Here is a 20709-nt window from a genome sequence, read left to right as displayed (position 1 = left end):
TTGTTTATTTGTTTTCTCGCTGTTTCTTGACACACTACTGTTTCAAACACACACACACACGCACGATACGAACTCGATGCACGGGACGGCAATTCAATGAGCGCCAATTTTCACAACGTCCCCGTGCCCCAGGAAGGCCTTTGTGGGGCAACATAGCGAAATGGGAAACAAAATGAGAACCGGAACGTAGGCATGAGGAAAACAGGCATAAACGCACACAAGCACAGAAGGGAATGGGATCAAATACTGATAAAATGGAAACAAACGAGCTTTTACTGGAGGAAAGGGGGAGTTTGTGGCAGTTTGAGAACGCCGAGACCAGGGGGGAGCGCCAGAAACAAGCGTTTCACTTATCTGCTTCTTGTGATCTGCTGCGAGTCGTGCGAGAAGAAATTTATTCAATGAAAATGCGATCGATGGTGCTGTGTAACACAAAATATACACTTGCCCACATATCACCGAGTAGACCGTTGCGCCGTTTCCGGGAGTGAACGGGAATCTGTATGTTTGTGTTTATGTGCGTGTGTGTTTTTTTTATTGGCCCACGCGGTTATCGCGACTAGGCAATGGAGACGCATGGTGCTTGATGCCAGTTTTTGGGAGTTATCATTGCTTTTTGGCACAAAGAATGAGTGGAAGAAAAAAAAGCCGTTAAAACACTGCTTCCCAAACATCAAGGTCTGAGTAAATAGAACAAAAAAACACACACACAAAACACGACGCAATCGATTGAACTCTCGTTTCGAGGGCGAGTTTATTTGTTTGTCGTTAGGGAGCAAATTGCCGGCCGTGGCAATTTAAATTAAACAGCTTCCGATGGGAGGCTGTATATATAATTTTTTTATATTGTTTTTCCCACTTGATTGCTGTTTTTTTGGCGATGGTGGCGCTGGGATTTGAGTTTTGATCGTGTAAACCGAACGGATTACCGCTGTTTCACATTTATTGCAAACGAGCTTTTGATGAAGTGCCGAACTGGAGCTCGGGTGGATTAAAATCAATATCTGCTCCCTGGTTGGGCCGTGAAAACGGTGGGGGAGGGTGGATTGTGAGAGGTTGTAAATTTCTATTTAGATGTAATTAACTGTGCTTCTGGGGAGGATTTGCATCATTTACTGTTAAATCGATTAAAAAAAGCGCTACATGGAAAAATCCGCAACAATCCACTGATGCTTTTGTGAGGAGGAAATTGGGTAATGAGGTGTGATGTTGACAATGTTGTATGTATGTTTTGTACAGCTTTGACACAGTATCATCAAACATGTTTTTAAGTGTTATTTGAAAAAGCTACTATAAAAAAATATTAAAATATTCAACACTAGTACATTGGGTAGACTTTCGTAAACTGTGCTCATATAACCTTAAACGCTTTGACATGATGCCTGCTGGAAAGCAGTTTTTGGCCATTATTTAAGTATTATTCATCCCTAAAAAAATGTCACAATTACAATTTGAATTTTGAAAGAACGATTCCAATTAACTATTTATTCTTGCCTAATGCCACTGCTGAATATATAGTCCCAATAGTCCACAAAGGTAACCCCAAATATATCATTAATTACTGACGTATTAGCAAATACATTCGCATAGATTTATCGAAGCTGTTTAATATGATGGTTTTCAATTTTTCAGCATTAAACTCATGTTAATTTATTCCCATGCCTACGCTCATTCCAAATCAACTAAACAAACGAAATAAAGCCCCTCTCGCTGTCTGGAGTAAATAATCAATTGTTCACGTTTGCTGAGACACACTCGATAAAGCCAAAAGCTCCCTCCACGGTGCGTATCTTAGAGTACAGCATTTTCCGCCACAAGCCACCAGCTACATTATGCGTGACCTTGAAACATCCCATCCTCACTGCTACGCTTAAGTAGAAAAAGGCAAAAAAACGCACACGCACACTCCAGCAGCAACCGTTTTGGGGGTAACTTACGAAGCGTAACACAAGGCTCCGCACAAGAGAAAAAGAAGGCGAAGAAACCCCCGGTCCATGTCCCGCCTTGCTACATCACGCTCGGGTCGCGCTCCTCAGAGCCACAACAGTTTCTGCATCATAATCTTCTTAATAAATAGCGGATCTGTTACAACAATTTAAACATTCTTCGCATTGCTCGCGCCGTAATCGTGCTGGCAGCAGCGTTTCGTGCTTGGAAGAAAGCAGCACAGCAAGAAGCGGAGCGTGCGTGCGTGCGTGCGGGCATGTGGAATGAGAATTTCCATTCGGTCGCAGCAAAACAAATGGCCGAAAGTGCCAGAAGCGATTCCGGTCGACCGCGGTTCCGGCAGGTCGGCTGGAATTTAGGAAGCTACAGAGCAGAGCGAAGCGCACTACAGCGCCATAAGCGAGCGTCTCAAGGCACGACAGTAAAAATGACATGCCGTAAGGTGGTTTTCTTTTCCTTTTTATGTTCCCTCCCACCCAGCCCTTGTCTATTGGGTACAGGCATACCCTTCGGTGGAATGTGTTTATGTGTCACCGTCCCCCCCTCTCAAAACAGGGCCAGACCAGTCTCTTTTGGGTGCTTTTCTGGTGTAGCAAACGCTTTAACCTGCCAAAAAAACGAAGACCCAAGCGACGCTGTGTTTGCATACAAACGTGCTAGTAGTAGTAGTGGTGCAGCCGATAGATAGCAGCACCCGTACCGCCCACGGTTCGTCGGTTTTCCACCTCGTCGGACGCACGAAAGCAACCAAGTGAGACCCCGCCAGGCGTACAGACCACGGCTCTAAATCCTACCTCGATCGCCTGCAGCAAGAAACACCCACTTTAAGGTGAACCAGGCGGAAGGGTGGTGGGATCAACAAAGAGAGGGAAAATAATGAAAAGAAAATATAAAGAGCAGTCAGCACTGAACAAAGCAATGGAAAGGACACGGACAAACACATTTGCTCGGGGACGCACCAAACGGTTTCACTTGTTGGAAACGCTTTCACGGACCTTTTTTCCGATTGCGAATCCGAATTTCAAGTCACACGGGCAAGGAACGATTCGGGGGTTTGATGATGATTTCTTTCATTCTGTTTTCGTTCAGTTTCCTCTGTGGCAACGGTGGAACGATGACAATAAACGCTCAATTATCGAATGGTGTGGCCAATGTCACAGGCCTGCACAACATTGATACCACATTTTTTCACATATCTATAAGTGTGTGTGTTTATGTGTGTGAATTCTTCACATTTTGACGGTCGCATGTTGCACCGGCCTTCACAAGAGCCGACACGAATCCGAGGCTTTATTTAGTTTCGATTTTTCGAAAGACTCGAAAGAAAAAGGCTGTTGTTCGTATTTTCCCGGGCACAAACTAAGCGCGACGCTTTCGTGATGATGATGATGACGATGCTCGGAATGGCGTGAATTGCCAGCGTCCTTGGGTGATGGAAGTTTTCACAACCAACCCGAAAACGGAACGCCCAACGTGCTTCTTCCACTGTCGCCGGCGATGCTGACGCTCCGGCCGTCTTCTTTTATCATGATATCGTTTACACGGTTCTTTGTTTTGCTTCGGCAATTTCTTCCCGTCTCTCTAATGATGTCTGCATCTGTTTCGCCTCATTTGCATACCCTCCCACCGGTGTGCGCGCGCGATGTACGCGATGTACGGGTATCATCGATAAGGCTTTACTTTAAAATATTCCAATCCTGTTTCGTCTTCTCCGGCTGGCTTTTCTGCCGTATCGATTCAGCTACATAATCATGGCTTTGATGATGTCCCAAGGAAAATCAATTGACGTTGATTTGATACATGCATTAACACTCATTTGAAATTGACGAGATGTTTATTTATTTATTTTTTGCAGCAAGAGAAGGAAGGTTGAGTCTTTTGCATTTTTTGGTGTGTTTTTTTCCAATTATTCCTATTTCTATATCCTATATTTTCGTTTTTCTCCTATTATTCCGTGCTTTAAAGTGTTCTTAAAGGTGATTGGATTTGTAAACTTTTAAAGAAATTGCGAACAACTGATCAATTTCATTTCATTCTTTCTTCATTTCTCTAACATACCTTTTCCTTACAAACCACCACTGCCCCCAAAATTGTATCACTCTAACCAAACCACCACCTCCCACGGTCACCAAACGCCCTCCAGCAGCGCGTCCGGAAAATTAGACACAACTGTCACTAAAATGGAAAACGTGCCTGCCATGGTCATCTCCCAAGAGGGCGAACACCATCCCAACTGCTGGCCTTATCCGGCCATTTCTTCTCTCTCGGCCGTGCCCATTTACGACCATAAAACGTTGGCCTATCTGACCCGGGGTGTGTACCACGGCCAACGACCAAAAAAACGGAAGGAAGGAAGCAAAACCCAACACTTATATTGCCCACAGTGCCCACGGTTCCGACATCGGTCAAGCCAGAGCAAGCCAGAGAGCATCATGGTTGCCGGAAACCTCATTCAAATAAATTGAACACATTTCTTCAAACATGCACATGGCGCTAGGTGCCGCTGTTTGGTGTGCGCTGTAAGCGCTTCAGCCTTTTATCGCCAAAATCCAAAGGCTGAGCGGCGTCCGCCTCAGCGTGGACGTGAGCAGCAGCAGCAAGCCACCAGGCGTCTCCACCGGGCTTGTCGGCCGATATATTCTATTTTACACATTATCCGCATGAATAAACACCAGCTGGTAGGATTTTTTCGCTTTCACAAGTGGTGAAATTTTCCACACACACACACTTGAGACGAAGAACTGTAGAGAAGAGTAAAAAAAGCACGTATCGTCCCCGTTGGCAGTTCCACTTTTTAAGTTTATGGTTTAATCCAGGGGCTGCCAAGTTGAAAGATGCAATTGAAGTAAAGATAAGCATATGTAACAGATAGCAAACAGACTTATTCGTATGCCTTTATGATAAACAATATACTATATTTAATATAATTATACTATATTTTATTTCTGTGCTCATTAGTCGCATATCGTTCTGCAAAAAGACTAAATTGAACATGTGGGCAGAAAATAAACCCAAAAAACAAAACACGCCACCCAAAACAGAAACTAATTAATGCGCACCAACACACATTTTCACTAACTATCAAACAATGCGCAACAACAAATCGCTTCATTTCCTGTGGCAAGCGTTGCCAGCGTTGAACAGTTGCCAGCGCAAAACACCTTACCGCTCGCCCAGGACAAATTGCACAATGGTCCTTAAAAATAATATCAGCCATGAATCATAATCTTGGTAACCAATAAAAGGCAAATCAAAACAGGTTTGACAGTCCCGTTTGATAGTAATCGTATTTTAAATAAAAAAAGAAGCTTTGCTATCTAAACTAGAAACTAAAACAAATACGTCCGAATGGTGATACATCCGGTGGGGAACAGACAAAACCACGCCACAACGAGTCACCAAAATATTATTTCCCCTCATAGCTGCAGCTCAGCTGTTTCGATAAATCATCCAACCGAATACGAAAACGAGCCTGTCAACAAACCAAAAATCAAGCAAAAAACATATACTTAAAAAAATAAAAGGTCAGCTTCCTTCGGCCGTGCTGTTTGGTTTGATTTTCCATTTGTTGTGTGTTTCGTGGGGGAGGGGGGAGTTTGCGCGGGTTCGGGCGCGCACAACTTTAATGTTCAAAATATAAACACTGCTATCGCGCATCGAACAAAGAGCACCAAATCGAGGTCAGCATCATACCGTAGGCGCACAAACAAATTTCTAGTCACGACGCGATCGAAAAAAAGGGATAGCCATGCCATTGTTTTTTTTGTTTCGCTCACTGGCTTTGTTTTGCATGGCGATCCGTTATCCGGCCGTTATCTGCTGCCTGTGCTACACCCGCGCGAAATGATATTTTTTGCAACTTTCTTCCGAGCAGTGATTGCATCTTTATATCAAGAGCAAAATACAGGGAGAGAGAGAGAGCGAGAAATAGCAACACAACTATGCAGTGTGTGTGAGTGAACAACATTTCCTTCATCTGCCGGCCCGACCCCGCCAAAAAATGCCAAACGGCGCTAACCCGAGACCCCGAGACTAAGAATAGAAAACGGGCAGTGGTCCCCCATCGCACGCACAATATGGGGCAGGTATCGAGGGGAGGAGGAGGATTATCGCAACAATTGCCGTACCGGTACACCGCCTGCCTATCGGACAGCGATCGGACATTTCAGCACGCGCCGGGTCGCTCCCGCTGTGCAAAACATGACGGAATCGGCATCGAATAAATGCGGCCAAGTTTTCTGTTCGGTCGCTTTGTTTTTTTCTCTCACTTTTTGTCTCCAATCGAGGGTTGCTCGTTTAGCTTTTCACACATTTTGCCCGTTTTTCATTCCCTTTTCACACAGACACAGACACACATTTAATATCACCAGCCTGTACACAACGGGTTGCTTTGCGCATTGTAAACCATTGACTGTTCAATTGCGGCTTATTTAATATTTAAAAAAATGTGTTTCTAAATAGTAAAACACCTTTTTTAGTGATCGTGATACATTTAAGTACTTTCTAATACGCATTATATGTATGTATAGCACGAACTGTCTCCCTTCCTCTCCAAGGGTTAAACAAAGGGAAAATACGCGATGAAATTGTAGCGCATTTTTGGCATGGAATCGCAACGAAATGAAACAACGCGTGGCTAAATTTACGACGACAAACGACGACACCGGCAGAGAAGCATTAGCAGCAGCAGCAGCGGGAGCAAACACCGAGATCATAACAAACAGCCGCCCACATCGGGCCCCAACATCGGCATGGGGCAGCTGGCAGTGTGTTTCTCGAGCTCGAGCTGCAAGGGGGGAGGGAATGCAAGGGTTTGATACGGTGGCATAAGGAATGCGGCGTATCGCAGTCCGCAAATACGTGAGTAGGTGAATGGTGGTAGAAAAGGGCACGAAAAGGAAAGAATATCCCTCTCACTCTGTGTGTATATGTATGTGTGTGTATGTGTGTGCAACGCTCGAGCGTTGGAGTGAAAACGAGAAGGACATAATCTTTTATTAATTGTGACTTAATCCGCATCCTGGTTCCGAACATTCACACACGTACCCTGTGCCAATATTTGTGAAACAGAGAGAGTGAGAAAGAGAGAGGGCGAGAGAGAGAGAGAAAAGTATGGTCAAGTTTTCCTAACAAAACAAACACCTACCTACATGCACGCGTTGACCTCTTTGTGTGCCAATTTTTCGGGGCAACACCCAGCTGGTCGCTGTTACTACCGGATACTAAACAACAATCACCCGAACGACCAAAACCGGAATGGACTGGTGGTACGAGTGTGTATGTCTGGTAGCCGAAGAGAAATGCTAATACAGGGGTTTTACGAGCTACTTCTACCGCAAACATTGTAGCCCATTTTGCTCCAACGATTTTTTTGGACGTTTGCCGACTACTTATATTCCATCGTCAAGTTTTTAGATGTTGTCCAGATGATTTTCAACAAATACTTTGTCATCTAGGCAGTATAAACGCATTCCAGCTGTGGGAAACACTATAAAAGTGGAGTAAAAGGTAAAAATAAACAATCTAATGTTGAAAATCTTCTTGGCGATTCAAAAAACCTTCGGCCATAACATGATTTAGTAAACAATTGCATTTTTTTAAGCATAATACTACAATACAAGGTTTTCCGAATCAATTTCAAATGTTTTAAAACATTTTTCATTGCTTGCAAGATGTTTTTCGACAGCTAGTAATTGCATCACAATAATTGATCAGTACTTCCACATGATTTTCAACACGTCTCAAGCTGGATTGAGTTTGATAGTTCTTTGTGATGTGTTGAAAATCATGCAAGCAATTGAAATGTTATTATGATGCAAATACACCATTTGACAGCAGTTGAAAAACATCTTGAAGTTGGGTAATAATGATGTGTATATTCGAAAGTGATTTGGAAACCCCTGTAATAACCCTTAAATATGCCTCCAGAAGCACTGTAACAGTTCCAAAAAACGACCAAGGTACTATGAAAACCTACAGAAATGAGAATTTTCACGGCCACCGTAACAATAGCGATAAGTTCTCCCTCCTCATGAAGATAACCTTGCCAAGCACGCAACGTGTGAACCGAAATGAGCTTTCTTTTCCGAGCAAAGTGTTGCAGCTGGTCCGGGCGCCGGGGGATGCCACACACCAAACTTTCACCCCCACCCCTACCGGTGGGGGGAAAAACGGTAGTGCCGGCGAAAAGATGAGCCCAAGATAATCGTTGGCTCCAGTGTTTTTTTTTTTTGTTTTGGCGAGAAGTTGTTCCGCACTGGGGCCAGGACTGTATTAATGCAACACAAACAATCGACACACACACACTCACGAACAGAATCTACAATAGCAAACTCGTTAATGTTCTAAGACAGTCATATTACCGTGTGGAAGCAGGACCTTTGGGTTGTGTGTGTCTGTTTATGGTTGGTGCGATTGCTTGTTTATGTTCGAAAGGCCGCACCAGTTCGAACGGTTCGAACCATCTTGCGAAAGGGCCGATTATTTGATTTGATGTGTTTCGGGCGGAGCGACGTTTCAGGGTCACTGATGCCGTTTCTTTCCCATGTTCGCTGGTATTCGCTGCCGGTCGAGTCGGCGATTGCGTGTCCGAAAGTCTTTTGAAGAAATAGACAGACATTGATTTAAAAAATACCCAACCCTATCTCCCCTTAATGATGTTTAACCCAATTATAAAAAAGCATTATTCAATGTCAGGCGATGCTGTGATAAGCACCGGACAAGACCATTTAAAGTATCCGGGGAAAACCAAAAAGAAAAATCGGTAAATTATAATGGCAAAATCGTGCCTTAAAATTTATACCTCCCAGCGCTTTGCTGTGCGCAGGCAAATCATTTTCCAAACCTGTATCGTAACCCCCCTCCCAGTAACCCTCTATCGCCTGTTTTGCGGAAATAAAAATAAAACCACACGGCTTATCGCGCGTGAACCTATCAGCCTACCGACCCACACCCGTTCGGCCGAAACCCATAAAATCAACCGCTCTTTTCCCTTCCTTACCACTACCGCTTTGTTCCATTCAGCCGCTCGAATTGCCACTTTAAGCTAACCCTTTTCGGGTTGCTTTTGTGTAGAAACAAAACGAAAACCCAAAGAGAAAAGGCTGAGAAGCTTTCCTATGGCAGGGCGTTATGCGTAACTGTCACAAAAGTCACGTGGAAAACGAGCAACAAGCAACAAGGAGGGAAAAGAAAACAGCACCGAAAAGATTGTGTGTGTGTGTGTGTGTGTGGGTCTCGTGGGAGTTAATAGGAATTGAAAAAAAAGAACGAACCCCGTACGATAAAAATCCCATTCAAAATTTGCTTTCTTTTTCAAATGTGTGTTCTCTTCTCTTTTGTCTACTCTTTTCACCCCTTTTTTATCAATTTGTTTAAATCGTTTCTTTATTGTGTCTATGTATTGTTGTTGGTTTTGATTTGTTTATCTTTTTCCGTCTAAGAATTATTTTTCTTTAATTTCCTCCTTCTTTTATTTACTCTTTTATGTAAACCCTTGTTTGCTATAAAGTTTACATTATCTTTAATTAACAATAAAAAAAAGTAAAACGTCAAGCTCACCTGCTTGCATATGATGACTGTTGTTACTTGTCGTAGTTATTCGAGTATGTGTGTGTTGGATGTTAAATTGACTACCCCCAAAATTGCTGCCTATTGTTGTTGTTGTTGTTGTTGTTGTACAACGAATTGTTGTTGCTTTAATTTCGCTCGATTCGCCCGATTTCCGCTAATCTTCAAGTCCAAGGATAGTATTGACGTTTTTTCCCCAGGCATTCACAGACGGGCGAAAGAGCGAGACACACGGCGGCCCCAACGATACATGTGCTTTCTTTAGCTCACTTGATACACTTCCACACAATCACATCAACTTGTATCACACACACGTATGAGAGAGAAAAAATCACACACACACACGAACACGCTTATACTGCACACGCTCTCTCTTTCTCTCCCTCTCTTTCGTTCACTTCAATGGTTGGTGTACTGGCACGTGTATGTGTGTTTAATCTTGCCTTCCTTTTCCTTCACCTACAAAATACGTGCACGCTCTGCCGCACAGCACAGCCAAGGATCATCAGCTTTAGTTGAGAAAATGCTTATTTTAACTTAATTTGTAACTTTTCATTCAGCCGAAAACCGTTTGCCCTCCGGCGGTCGGTCCCGGGCTAGCACTCATTCCACTTTTTTTCTTTTTCATTTAAAGGATAATAAATTTTCATTCTTCCTTTGCCACACAGCAAGCGCTTTATCAAGCGGGTCACGCACTCTCCGCTGTTTTTCCTCGATTTTATCCCCCCCCCCTCCTTCCCCACGATTTCACCGATTGTCCCGATATGTGTGTGTGTGTTTGTGTGTATGTGTGTGTACACCCTCTCACTAAGCTCACTAAGGCCACTCACAGCAGCGGAGCTCACCGTAGTGGCTGTGCAACTCTTAGCACAACACACTCACACGACCAGCGAAGTGGAGGCCAGTTAAGGGTATAAAGCAACACGGGGGGAAAGGGAAATTAAATACGAACCTACCGACACACACTCACACACGCACGCACACGGGAACGTTCCTGCAACAGGAAATTGTGGCGCCGATCTGATTCTCCCTGCTTGAGATGGGACGGAGCTTTAAGTCTGGCGCTCACTCCCACGTGGAGCGGAATGTCCCTTCGGAAAATGAGTGCCCATATTCACACACAGTCGTGGCTTGCTCTCTTTCGCGCGCTCTCTCTCTCTCCCTATCCACCAGTGGTCACTCTCGCTCGCACCTGCGAAACACGAAACGGCCTAGCCTGAAAGCCTACACAGCCTGATGGACCGATGCGGGAGCGAGATGGAACCCCGAAGCCCGAAACAAAGGACACCCCGTGGACGGCCGGTGTGCGTGCAAAGGATGCTGACGGCTCTCCATAAGGGGAGGGTGACAGGAAGCAGGATGGAACAGTGGGAGTTCCAAAACCACGTTTTTCTACCCAGCAAAGGCAGCAAAGGGGAACCCCAGAACATACACACACACACACGCGCGAGAGTGTGAGCGAAAGGGAACGATCGATAAAATCGAGCACGGGAACGAGTTGGGATTTGTGCTGTAGGTTGGGAGCCCTAGTTCTCGTTCAGTGCAACACAACAACAACAACAAAAAACAGAAAGAAAGCGTCAACGGGTTTCCTACAAAGCCACAGCGCACTACAACAGTTTTGGTGACGTATGTGTAAAGTGCAGCTTTTCCCCCAAAACGTCCGTTCCAACAAACACAGCGGTCACTTTCAGCTGGCGGAAGTAGCAACTGGATACATACACACACACATATACACACACGCGGACGCACAGACAGAGCAACGGAACACGGGCAACGCTAGCACGGTTCCGTAAGGGCTACAAAACACTACGGAAAGCGGATCACGGTTTCGTTTTTCGAGCCCACCGGAATGGGCGGGCGCTCAGAGAGCTAAGAGTAACAAAAAAAAACTCCACACACACATACAAACACACAGATCGGGAACACGGGGACGACCGTCTGGTCTGGTCGCGGCTGACACGACTGTGGCGCGTGTGGCGAACCGAAGCGAATCCGAATGAATGGGGCTTGCGTTTTCCGACCGAGCACGGGGCCAGCCAACGCTGCCAGAGGTTCACGCACTCACGCACTTTTTCTTCCCTTTTTTTGTATTGTTGACAAAAAGAATGCGAGAGAGAGAGAGGGAGAAAGTGAGAGAAAGAACGTTACGGGGAGAGCAAACTTAAAGGATCGAGATTCGAAGATTCGTACCGTAAACAATGTGCGTTTGGCTTTTGCACATTTGTGCAAGACGTTGGCCTGGTACGAACACAACCACAACGTCCACAAGACACAACACAGGAAATTCCAAAATTTTCCCCATACCAAACGAGGGAGTGGGGGCTGGGCCAGATGCAATCAATAGAAACAAAACAAACATCCAAAAATAGGTCCCAAGGAAAACTACCCCGCGGGGGCAAGGATATACGGTCTGTGCACACACACACACACAAGCGCGCGCCTACTGTATTATTCATATGTTGTTCACCCTGTTCCTTGCGTTGATTGGTTTGGTGGGCGGCGAGCCGGTGGTGCGGGAATGGGAAGCGAGGTAACAAATGCTACTAATAACGTACACCTGTCACAACAAAGCACACGGCACAATGGAATTGGATTTTGTTGTTTTGTCGAAATCCCTTCCTGCGAATGGCTACACTCACGGATGACTTTACACACACACACACACAGACACACATTGGAGTTCCAGCTGAGCTGCTTGCTCTCGAGAGGAAGCAGGGGAGCCTCTCACGCTTTAGGCTTCCATCCAAGCAGCCATATCGCTTCTGTAGGTAGGCTTGTGCTCACTTACAATTTCCTTCTCTCTTTTACTCTTTCATTCACTCCCAATGACTTCCCAATCACACACGCACCCACTACCTTTCTCTTTCGGCTGAGCTCCGTAGAGCTGGTAGTGTTCAGCTTCGATCGCACCTTTTTGCTGTTGTTGGTGTTGTTGTTGTTGCTGTGAAAACTGCCCTTAAATCAACAAACGAACACATGGAACACACTTTTGGAAACAATGAATTGGGGGTTTGCTGATTTTTTCCATTAAACTGCTACCGGAATGTGGCAGCACTACACACAACACCGCCTCTGGTCGATATCCCGGGAGAGGCTGGTGCGAAAACAGAAAATACGCGAACCCTCCACTCGCACTCGATGGAGACGCCAAACTGTGGGTCACTCACCACTCACCACACGGTGACAGCTCACCAGACGTATCCACTCACGCAGTGAGCATTGGATATTAGTGGAAAGCAGAGGGAGAAGGCGGCTGAACACTCTCGTTTTTCTATCGCTCTCTCTTTCTCTCGCGCACGCTTTATGAGCATGAGAGCCCTGTTTTTTTGTCTGTTCCTCTCACACGCACACCAACGGAGGCGCCTGGTCGTGGATGGATGGCAAAAGTTGTGCCCGGTTCCGTGTGTTCTCGACTGCGAAAGGTACGTACGTGATCACACTCTACTAACCGAGTTTTTAGCACTTTTTTCACCCATTTTGAGTCACTCTCTCTCGCTCTTGCGCTCTCTTTCATTTTCACTCTTTTGGAATTGTAGCATTTTTACTCTCGTTCTTTTTTTTTGTATCGGGATCGAATGGTGGCGCTACTACTACTAACACCATTTCTTCGATGGACACTTCAAGTGCCGGAACAACTCAACAGAGCGATTGCCTCACCAAGCCGAAGCCATTCTTGAACGTGGCATTATATTCGCCGGACGATCGCTCGCTCTTTATCTCTCTTTCTCCCACCGTGAAGATATCTGCTGCTACTCTTTCCTCACTTCCCGGGTTTTTGAAGCAAATTCACCGCAACACACAGTAAACAAATCTATTCTTTACACCCATTTGCACTTCACGGCAGCATCACGGGAGACGGCCCGAACCGTCCGAAATCGTGTCCAAATCTTGCTCGCTCACCCGTGCATTGTTTCACGGCACGGAAACGGATTGTAAACAGAGCGCGCTTCGATGCAATCACCCTCGAAGAAAGGGTAGAAGAAAAAAGCGCCTTACCTCCGAACGTGTGCGTAATCTAAACACGGAGATTTGAAGAGAAGAGGAAGAAAAAACACAAACAACAGAGCCAACAGCAGCTACCCCAAACAACGGTCGATACGGCTTGTCGTCCGTCGGTCGTCGCTTCCCTTAACTCGGCCCGAACTGACAGCTGCTGGCTGGTGCCACCAATACCGGTGCAGCACGTTTCACGTTGCCCCAGTCTGGGTGGCAAAGGGGTGAGTCGAGCGAGCAAACGTTGCTGCTCTTGCTGCGTGAGTGTGTTGGTGAGCGTTGCTGGGGGTTGCTGGTGATGAAGATATGCGTGAGAATGGGGGAAAAAATGCTCCACTCACTACTCACACTTGCGATGCTCACTTCTCACTTGGAACGTGAAGTTATCCTCAGCAACAGAGCATTCAAAAGGTTTTGAGGTTTAAATATGTTTTTTCAGTGAACTTTGTTCATTAAAACATATTTCTTGAACATACAAATATCAAAAACACTTTTATGTTATTCCGCGAGATGAGACAAGCAACGAGAGTTTAATCTAAAATTTAAAAAAAAATCTATTGCAGCACTCTACCATACAATACGAAACGGTTAGGATCAGCCTCGAGACTGCCTAATGTAATCTTCCATAAGGGTCTGAAGCTTGCAGCGCACCTGATAGTGACGCGAGAGAAAAGCGATAACCACGACAAGCAAAAACAACAAAAACAGCAGATAGTATTATCAACTACGGAAATCTCGTGACGTGCCCGCGCGGCCCAGCTGATCGTGTAGTTTAGATATTTACCTTTACCAGGTGCAACGGCGCCATACAACCGTGCAGGAAACACACGCCGTACAATCTAATCTACACTACAGACTACACCACGTTGCAAGACCTTAAAAACATTACTAGTAACTGTTAAAAATCATGTTTAATTTTCACAATTTTCTTTCAATTTTCTTTGACCTTTGAATAACACATAACACAATACACATAATCGTTTTTTTGTTTTCACTTTCATCGACTTTTACTTTCTTTTGTTTTCAACAACTAAGTTTATCATCTTAATAGTTTACGCAATAATAATATTATTATTCATGTCATATTATTATATTCTTATCAACGGTGTCTTTTGTGTGTTTTTCATGATGTTGTGTTCACCTTTCACTATATTTATATATATTTATAGCATATGCTCGTGTATGTGTTTGTTTGTCTGTAGGTATGTGCTTTTGCATTTCGTTAAAGTTTGCACGCTTGTTTCTTCGCCGCTTCTTCTTTTTTGTTTTCTCTATTAGTTTCGATAGTTGAATATCAGTATTGTTTTGTTTTCTTTTCTGGTTTCCATACGCAGTTATGTAAAGTTTGCAAATGGGGTGAGTGTTGTATAATTTTTTTAAACATTGGCGAAATGATACTAGTAGTTCATTGGCCAAATAATTCATGTGTTGTTCTTGAGGAGGCTTTTTTATTTTAATTTTTATATGCAATGCTGCAAACAAAACACAAAAGTAATCATTTTTGGGACTTTTTAATTTTCACTTTGATTTCAATAATTTATCGCATACAGTTTTGAATCGTGTTTACATGTTTCTGTACCGCTCAAAAAAAAAAAGAACCTATAGTTATCGCGTCCTAAACCATACGTTTATAACACTCCGTTCAACAGAAATGCCTGGCCCTTTTTCTTTAAATTTTGCTCCGCATTTGCATTTTGAAATTTTCCGTACCTCTAATACTCTGTGTAATAATAGTAGCCAGATGCAGCCAACAATAAAAGAACAAAGAAAAATCACTCAATACAATTCAGCATACAGTAGTGAAATGTTCGGAATTTCGCCAGCTACAACAGAGAGTATGTTCTCTACACCTCGAACCTCTAAGTAGCATTGGAATGGATGGCGATACGATTTAGTATGAGACAGAGGGGTATAGGGAGGGCAGGAATAGGGGAACATACATATATACAGAAGCAATAAATTCGGCACAGCTCCAGTTGGTGGATGTGCCCCGCAGTTGTTGTTGTTCGCTTGCTGAATGGAACAGTTTTGCAATCAGTTGTACACGCACTACAGCACGCAACGCCACTTCTAACGATCCCCCTTCTTCTCTAACTCAAGCTTTGCAGTGTTCGCGTTCTAGCCGGGAGTACGGTCGGGGGGTTTGCTCCTTTTACTCAACGATTACTGATGGCATTTTTGCAATAAAGATCCTTTTTAGCGCCGGAATCGGAAATTTGTCCGTACTACATCTACTAGAGGTCTCTCCGCTACACTCCCGAGCGCACAAAACGGTCAAAGAGATTCGTCCGGCAAACAGATGCAATGTTTGGCGTTAGCGTTTTGTTCAGCGTCACTCGCAGGCGAAAAGACCGAGACCGTGCGTGTAGGATTGCCACGCTTGCGCGGCTTCCGAATGCAAGCACGGCCGCCTTAAAGCGCTAGCAGGATTAACGTAATGGGTATGCCCTTTAGTATGCTTTTTTCTATACTAAATATTATACTTTTGTTTGCGATAGGATCGTCTACGGAACCTAACAAACACACACACATGGACGAGCGGGCGCGCGCTGGCTCGCACATGCATCATGGTGCAGCTTATACACAATGGATTCGATTATAACACGGATAGCTTGCTACTAGTTGCTCGTCAATTATGCTCTCGGCTTTAGTGAAATAACATACTTTAACTTTTATTCGGTTCGGCAGCAGCAGGCCAGCCGACCGAACGTACTTGCTGATTGCATTATTGTTTTGTATATTCGACTGATAACGCCCCGCTGCTTAACGCTTTCTACGTGGTTTACGTTTCGCCAAAAATAAACACAAAATTTGCACGTACTTGAAATCGAATCGAATAAATTTCTCTACAATAACCGAAACAAAAAAAAACACACTTTTTTGTCATTTTGCTACTATTTGCCTAAACGGAAAGCACCGGGGAAAAGAGATGGAGCCTTTTGTCGGCAGCAGTAAAGAGCAGTGTGTGTGTATCGTAACCAAACAAGTAAGAGCGCAATAAACCTTTTTGCTTACTTTCTGCTTCAAACACACACATCCAACAGGGATAGGGGGATGTGTGTGTGTGTGTGTGTGAGGGCTTGAAATTTGTATAATAAGAAGAGCAACAGAATCTCTGAGGCGTATTGGGAGTCATTCCTTTGCGGGTTTGTGTCTTAGCATCGCGTTTCGTACAGTCCACTGCGGCCGATGTAGCGCACCCATTTGATCACATCATGATCGGAGTAGTTCAGTTTCGGCTCGAATACCTTTAAGTAGCGGACCTGATGAGGGAAAGACAAGGCGAGGAATCACAAAAATGCACATAATCAATGATCCTTTGTACTAGACAAAAGAACGGCCATCTCACCTTGAAACCGGATGGTGCGAACGGAACCTCAAAGTTCATCGAAATCGGTGGCCGGGTCCATTTCTTTTTGGTATCCGTTTCGAGCAGTTCAATTTCGGCCGACAGTTGCGTTTCCTTCATACCGGCCATACGTTTAATTCTGTTTTGTTTTAAAATGGAAAAATAAATACTGGAGTCACAAAACCATCGCAAAATAATACAGTGTAAAAGACTACTCACTTCCATACGATCGCATTCTCGGACGCCTTGTACTTCGCCTTGCCCTTCAGACAGATCAGCTGCACGCCGGACGTGTTCAGCGGCGTCGGTATCTTCACCTCAATCTTCTGCCCGAGCAGCGACGGCTTGAAGTTCGACTTGAGCACCACCTTCACCTCCATCTTGGTCCGGCCGACCTCCCGCACCAGCGGGATCACCCGGAATGGCAGCGAGATGTCCTTGGTGGTGCGGTAGCGCATCAGCTCGAACTCGCCGTCCGGCGGGATGAAGCTGATCGAGTGCTCCGTCTCGAACTTGCTCAGCTTCACGCACTGGTGGAACTGGCAGTCGTCGATCACGACCACCGGCTTGCCCGACCGGGACGCCTCGTTGTCCGCGTTGCCCGAGATGCCGCTGCGGCCCTTCGCCTCCATCACGATCTTATCGTTGATGCCGAACTTGCACTCCGGCATGCCGGACAGGTACGACTTCATCACGACCTTGCCGGCGACGTGCGCGGACAGCACCTGGCCCTGCGGGCTCATCAGCAGATTCACGTACTCGAGCACGTCCAGGAACAGCTCGTTCCGGCGGTACTTGATGCCTTCCCGGCGCCATCCGATCTGGCCCGTCACCTGGGACGTTATCTGGGCCTGCTCCTCCTTCGTCGCCGTCTTGATGCCCTGCTGCGTGATGAACGTCTTCAGCACGCCCGTGTCCGAGTTTTGCGGATAGCCAAAGTCCAGAATTTCTGCGTGGGGAAGGAATCAAAGCACGAGCACAGGAATAGAAATGGTAAATAAATACAAATAAATCTGTCACACTGTGGGCAATGGCTACTGAGCAACAACAGAAATAGGGAAGTGCAAGCAGCTCACCATCCAACAGCTCGTAGATCAGCACGAAGTTGTTCTTGATGTTTTCCTCCGAAATCTTGCCAAAGTACGACTGCATCACGTCGATGATCTTCAGCAGAAACTCAAACACCATGGCGGCGTTCACATTCTGCTTCGTTACGGCCGCCAGCCAGATATTTGCCCGCTGCAGAGTGAAGAACAAGAACAAGAGCAAGAAGAAGAAAGTACCGCCCGTGCACACGCACAAACCGATTATTTAATTTAGTTAATGCCTGACACTCCCTCCTTCTGACAGTTTGCCTGCCGGCTCGCCCCTTCCGCCTACCTTGATATGGAAAAAGCTCGTACGGGCGATGTTCGTTACCGGCGACCGGACCTGCTGCCGGGCGTGGATCACATTCACGCGGAACGCATCCACCGCATTCCGGCCAATGTCATCGCGGTACACGCGGGAGATCAGTACCTCTCCCTTATGGTTGTACACGAACAATCCACCGATCATGATGGATGTCTGCTGCCGTCGGTTGGTGCCGCGCTATCAGTATATTGTTGGTCCCAACTGCAATGCACTCGGCCAGGCGATGGAATCTATCCTAAATTCTCTCTCGCTCCTCTCTCTCTCCTCTCTCCTTCTCTTCTTTACGCAATCAACCGACGCGCTTCCGTCGTACGAGACAGAAACCGCCGGATAAAGTGGCTGATTTTATTGTACTGATGGTTGCGCCCCTTCCTGTCCCACACACACAACCCGTGTGCCTGCTTATCAAACCTCTCTCCGGATGGGCAGGCAACCCGAGCGCACACACACACACACTGGAAAAGAAATAAGAGGAGATATGTTTTAACGCCCACTTTGCATACGCGGCTCCGTGTCCCCTCTCTAGGGTTGGGAATCCCAAAAAGGGCGGGGAAGGCGCGAGGGGAGCAGAGGAACCGAACTTTCTTTGCTTCTTTTCATTTCCCTTTCCGTCAGCAGTATGTGGCGTTGGAATTTGTGCTGGTACAATCGATTAAGGGAGAGCAATCACTAGCAAAAGCCTCTATTATTAAATGTTCTCCATAAGGGAGAATTGATTTTTCGACGGCGGAGGAGGGGAACAATCAATAGTGGGGTGAGCGAGCGGTTCGTAACACTGCAAAGGGAGACTTTTCCCCCGTTGTATCTTCATTTCACTGAAGCACAATTCATGCACATTTCCAAACACGTTTCACTTGCCGCTTTAATTGTGAATCACGTACTAGAGCTTGCCCAACAAGGAAGGGCCCCATATCAAAAATGTCTTCCAACACGACGATGTTCTCGTGTCTCCACCCGCCGGGATTGATGGGTACGACCATTGCACAGCCCAAGCGCTTCGCTGCTTCGGGAAAGCTTTACTTTTCTTCCTCCCTCACTCCACGTTAACCCTTACCTTGGCTCCGAAGACACACTTTTACGCGCACCAACCGCACAAACACACTTGCGCACCCGTAAATTAATCCATTTTCTTGGGCGTAATTAATCGCAAAAACATTATCACCGCGAAGGAGAAAAATTTCTGTACGATCTTTTTCTTTCCCCCTTCCTTGACTTCTCACTGCTCGCCAGCAGCAAATGACACAACCAAAAATTTCTTCCCCCGATTTGACAGCGGCCCCTGCGGCAATGTCGACTGCCGTGGCGCCGTATGTCGACTGCCAATCGGCGGATCGGCTGCCCGATGGGTAAAATGTTTGATTGTTGCACGGATAGCCGTTGCTACAGTTTGTTAGTGTGTTGGGCCACATACGTTGTTTAAACACCGACGAACCGACATTTCGCGCGACAAAGCTCAAAATTGCACTCCGCATAGATCAAAGCAGCTCATTTCACCCAGGCAACCAACTTGTTTAATGTTTGGAAACACACAAAAATAACTTAAATGTGTTCAAATCTATTGTTTACGTTGGGCTCGTAAACAAACTGGATAATTCTATTCTTTCTGATGCAGCAGAAATGTCGCGCGGGACGAGTAGCTCTGTTTGCCAAATTGAGCTACTTTTTGTCGCGCGAGACGTGGTCACTCTATGCCTATTTGAACCATGACACTTCGATACAAATGAGCTTCAAAAGTTGTCCCCTGTGAGTTATTTGAGAATTTTGTGAGAATTTTTGGACAAAACACCCAGGAAAATCATTTTATAAGTTTCCAAATCAATGCAAAAGATGTGAGAAGTACATAAAACAATACGCATTGGAATTTGCGAAGAAAAACAAAAAGGGGATTCAGCAGTTTCTTCTCTGTGTCAGTGTAGTAAGCGAATCATTGTAGAGATGGCGCTAGTGTTTAACGTATTTTCATTTGAAATAAGGAGTCAACTTTTGAGCTCATTTTGTTCGAAGTGTCACGTCGGTTTGTCGGTGGTTTAAGTGTATGTGTCTAGCAGTTTATTGTAAATAACTTGAGTCTTGGGACTACAGTCAGCTTTTAAACCCGTTTCGAGCTACGTTCTAATGCCGTTCATGCCGATTGCATCGAATCATGTGCCGCCTGCTTCGAATCGCAGTCCACTATGCGCGTAAATTTTCACCAACACAATACGGGGAGTCACACGAAGCGTAAACTCAAAAATTTCACACTTGATTTGCATGGGAGAGCGTAAACTTCTTGTCAAAAGATTATAGAGGGTTGTATGGCTGAAATCCAGTTTACACCACAGGTGGACAAAGCGCTCAAAGTGAAGTGGAAAAGGAGGGCACAAACGCTCACTTGGAAACGAGCACTCGGTCGGTCGGCAAGTAGAGTCGGCAGGGGGTAGCGAAAATGAGCGAGA

At 45.5% G+C, this 20709-nt stretch overlaps 2 protein-coding genes across 11 annotated transcripts in view; both read right to left on the bottom strand.

Moving 5' to 3' along the window:
- Positions 1–13718, bottom strand: part of LOC120901256 — a 173811-nt gene extending 160093 nt beyond the window's left edge. For 2 of the 10 annotated variants that reach the window (XM_040308959.1, XM_040309030.1), the window contains exons 1-2: positions 12376–12687; positions 9508–9995 (exon numbers count right to left, since the gene is read on the bottom strand). The gene's annotated coding sequence lies outside the window, so the exon portion shown is untranslated. Of the gene's footprint in view, positions 1–9507; positions 10026–11238; positions 11364–11424; positions 11537–12375; positions 12689–13515 lie in introns of those variants that run through there. The other 8 variants (XM_040308994.1, XM_040309042.1, XM_040308968.1 and 5 more) reach the window with 8 other exon arrangements.
- A 1288-nt stretch (positions 13719–15006) lies between these two features.
- LOC120894066 (AP-2 complex subunit mu) lies at positions 15007–19530 on the bottom strand. The gene is made up of 6 exons (XM_040296425.1): positions 19329–19530; positions 18242–18729; positions 17938–18100; positions 17081–17810; positions 16862–17000; positions 15007–16775 (listed from the first exon to the last, which is right to left on the bottom strand). The coding sequence occupies exons 2-6, from the start codon at positions 18416–18418 to the stop codon at positions 16668–16670; spliced, it is 1317 nt and encodes a 438-aa protein (XP_040152359.1). The 5' UTR covers positions 18419–18729; positions 19329–19530; the 3' UTR covers positions 15007–16667.
- Positions 19531–20709: the final 1179 nt, after the last annotated feature.

Source organism: Anopheles arabiensis, chromosome 2 (genome assembly GCF_016920715.1).
Source record: "Anopheles arabiensis isolate DONGOLA chromosome 2, AaraD3, whole genome shotgun sequence".
NCBI lineage: Eukaryota > Metazoa > Arthropoda > Insecta > Diptera > Culicidae > Anopheles > Anopheles arabiensis.
The sequence above is the reverse complement of the archived record's forward strand: the minus strand, read 5'-3'. Positions and strand labels throughout refer to the sequence as shown.

Coding starts and splice junctions, on each gene's coding strand:
- LOC120894066 (XM_040296425.1), bottom strand. CDS start 18,418: ATGATCGGTGGATTGTTCGTGTACAACCATAAGGGAGAGGTACTGATC. Junction 18,101..18,241: donor CGAGCTTTTTCCATATCAAG/GTAGGCGGAAGG, acceptor TTCACTCTGCAG/CGGGCAAATATCTGGCTGGC. Junction 17,001..17,080: donor GAGAATGCGATCGTATGGAA/GTGAGTAGTCTT, acceptor AAAACAAAACAG/AATTAAACGTATGGCCGGTA.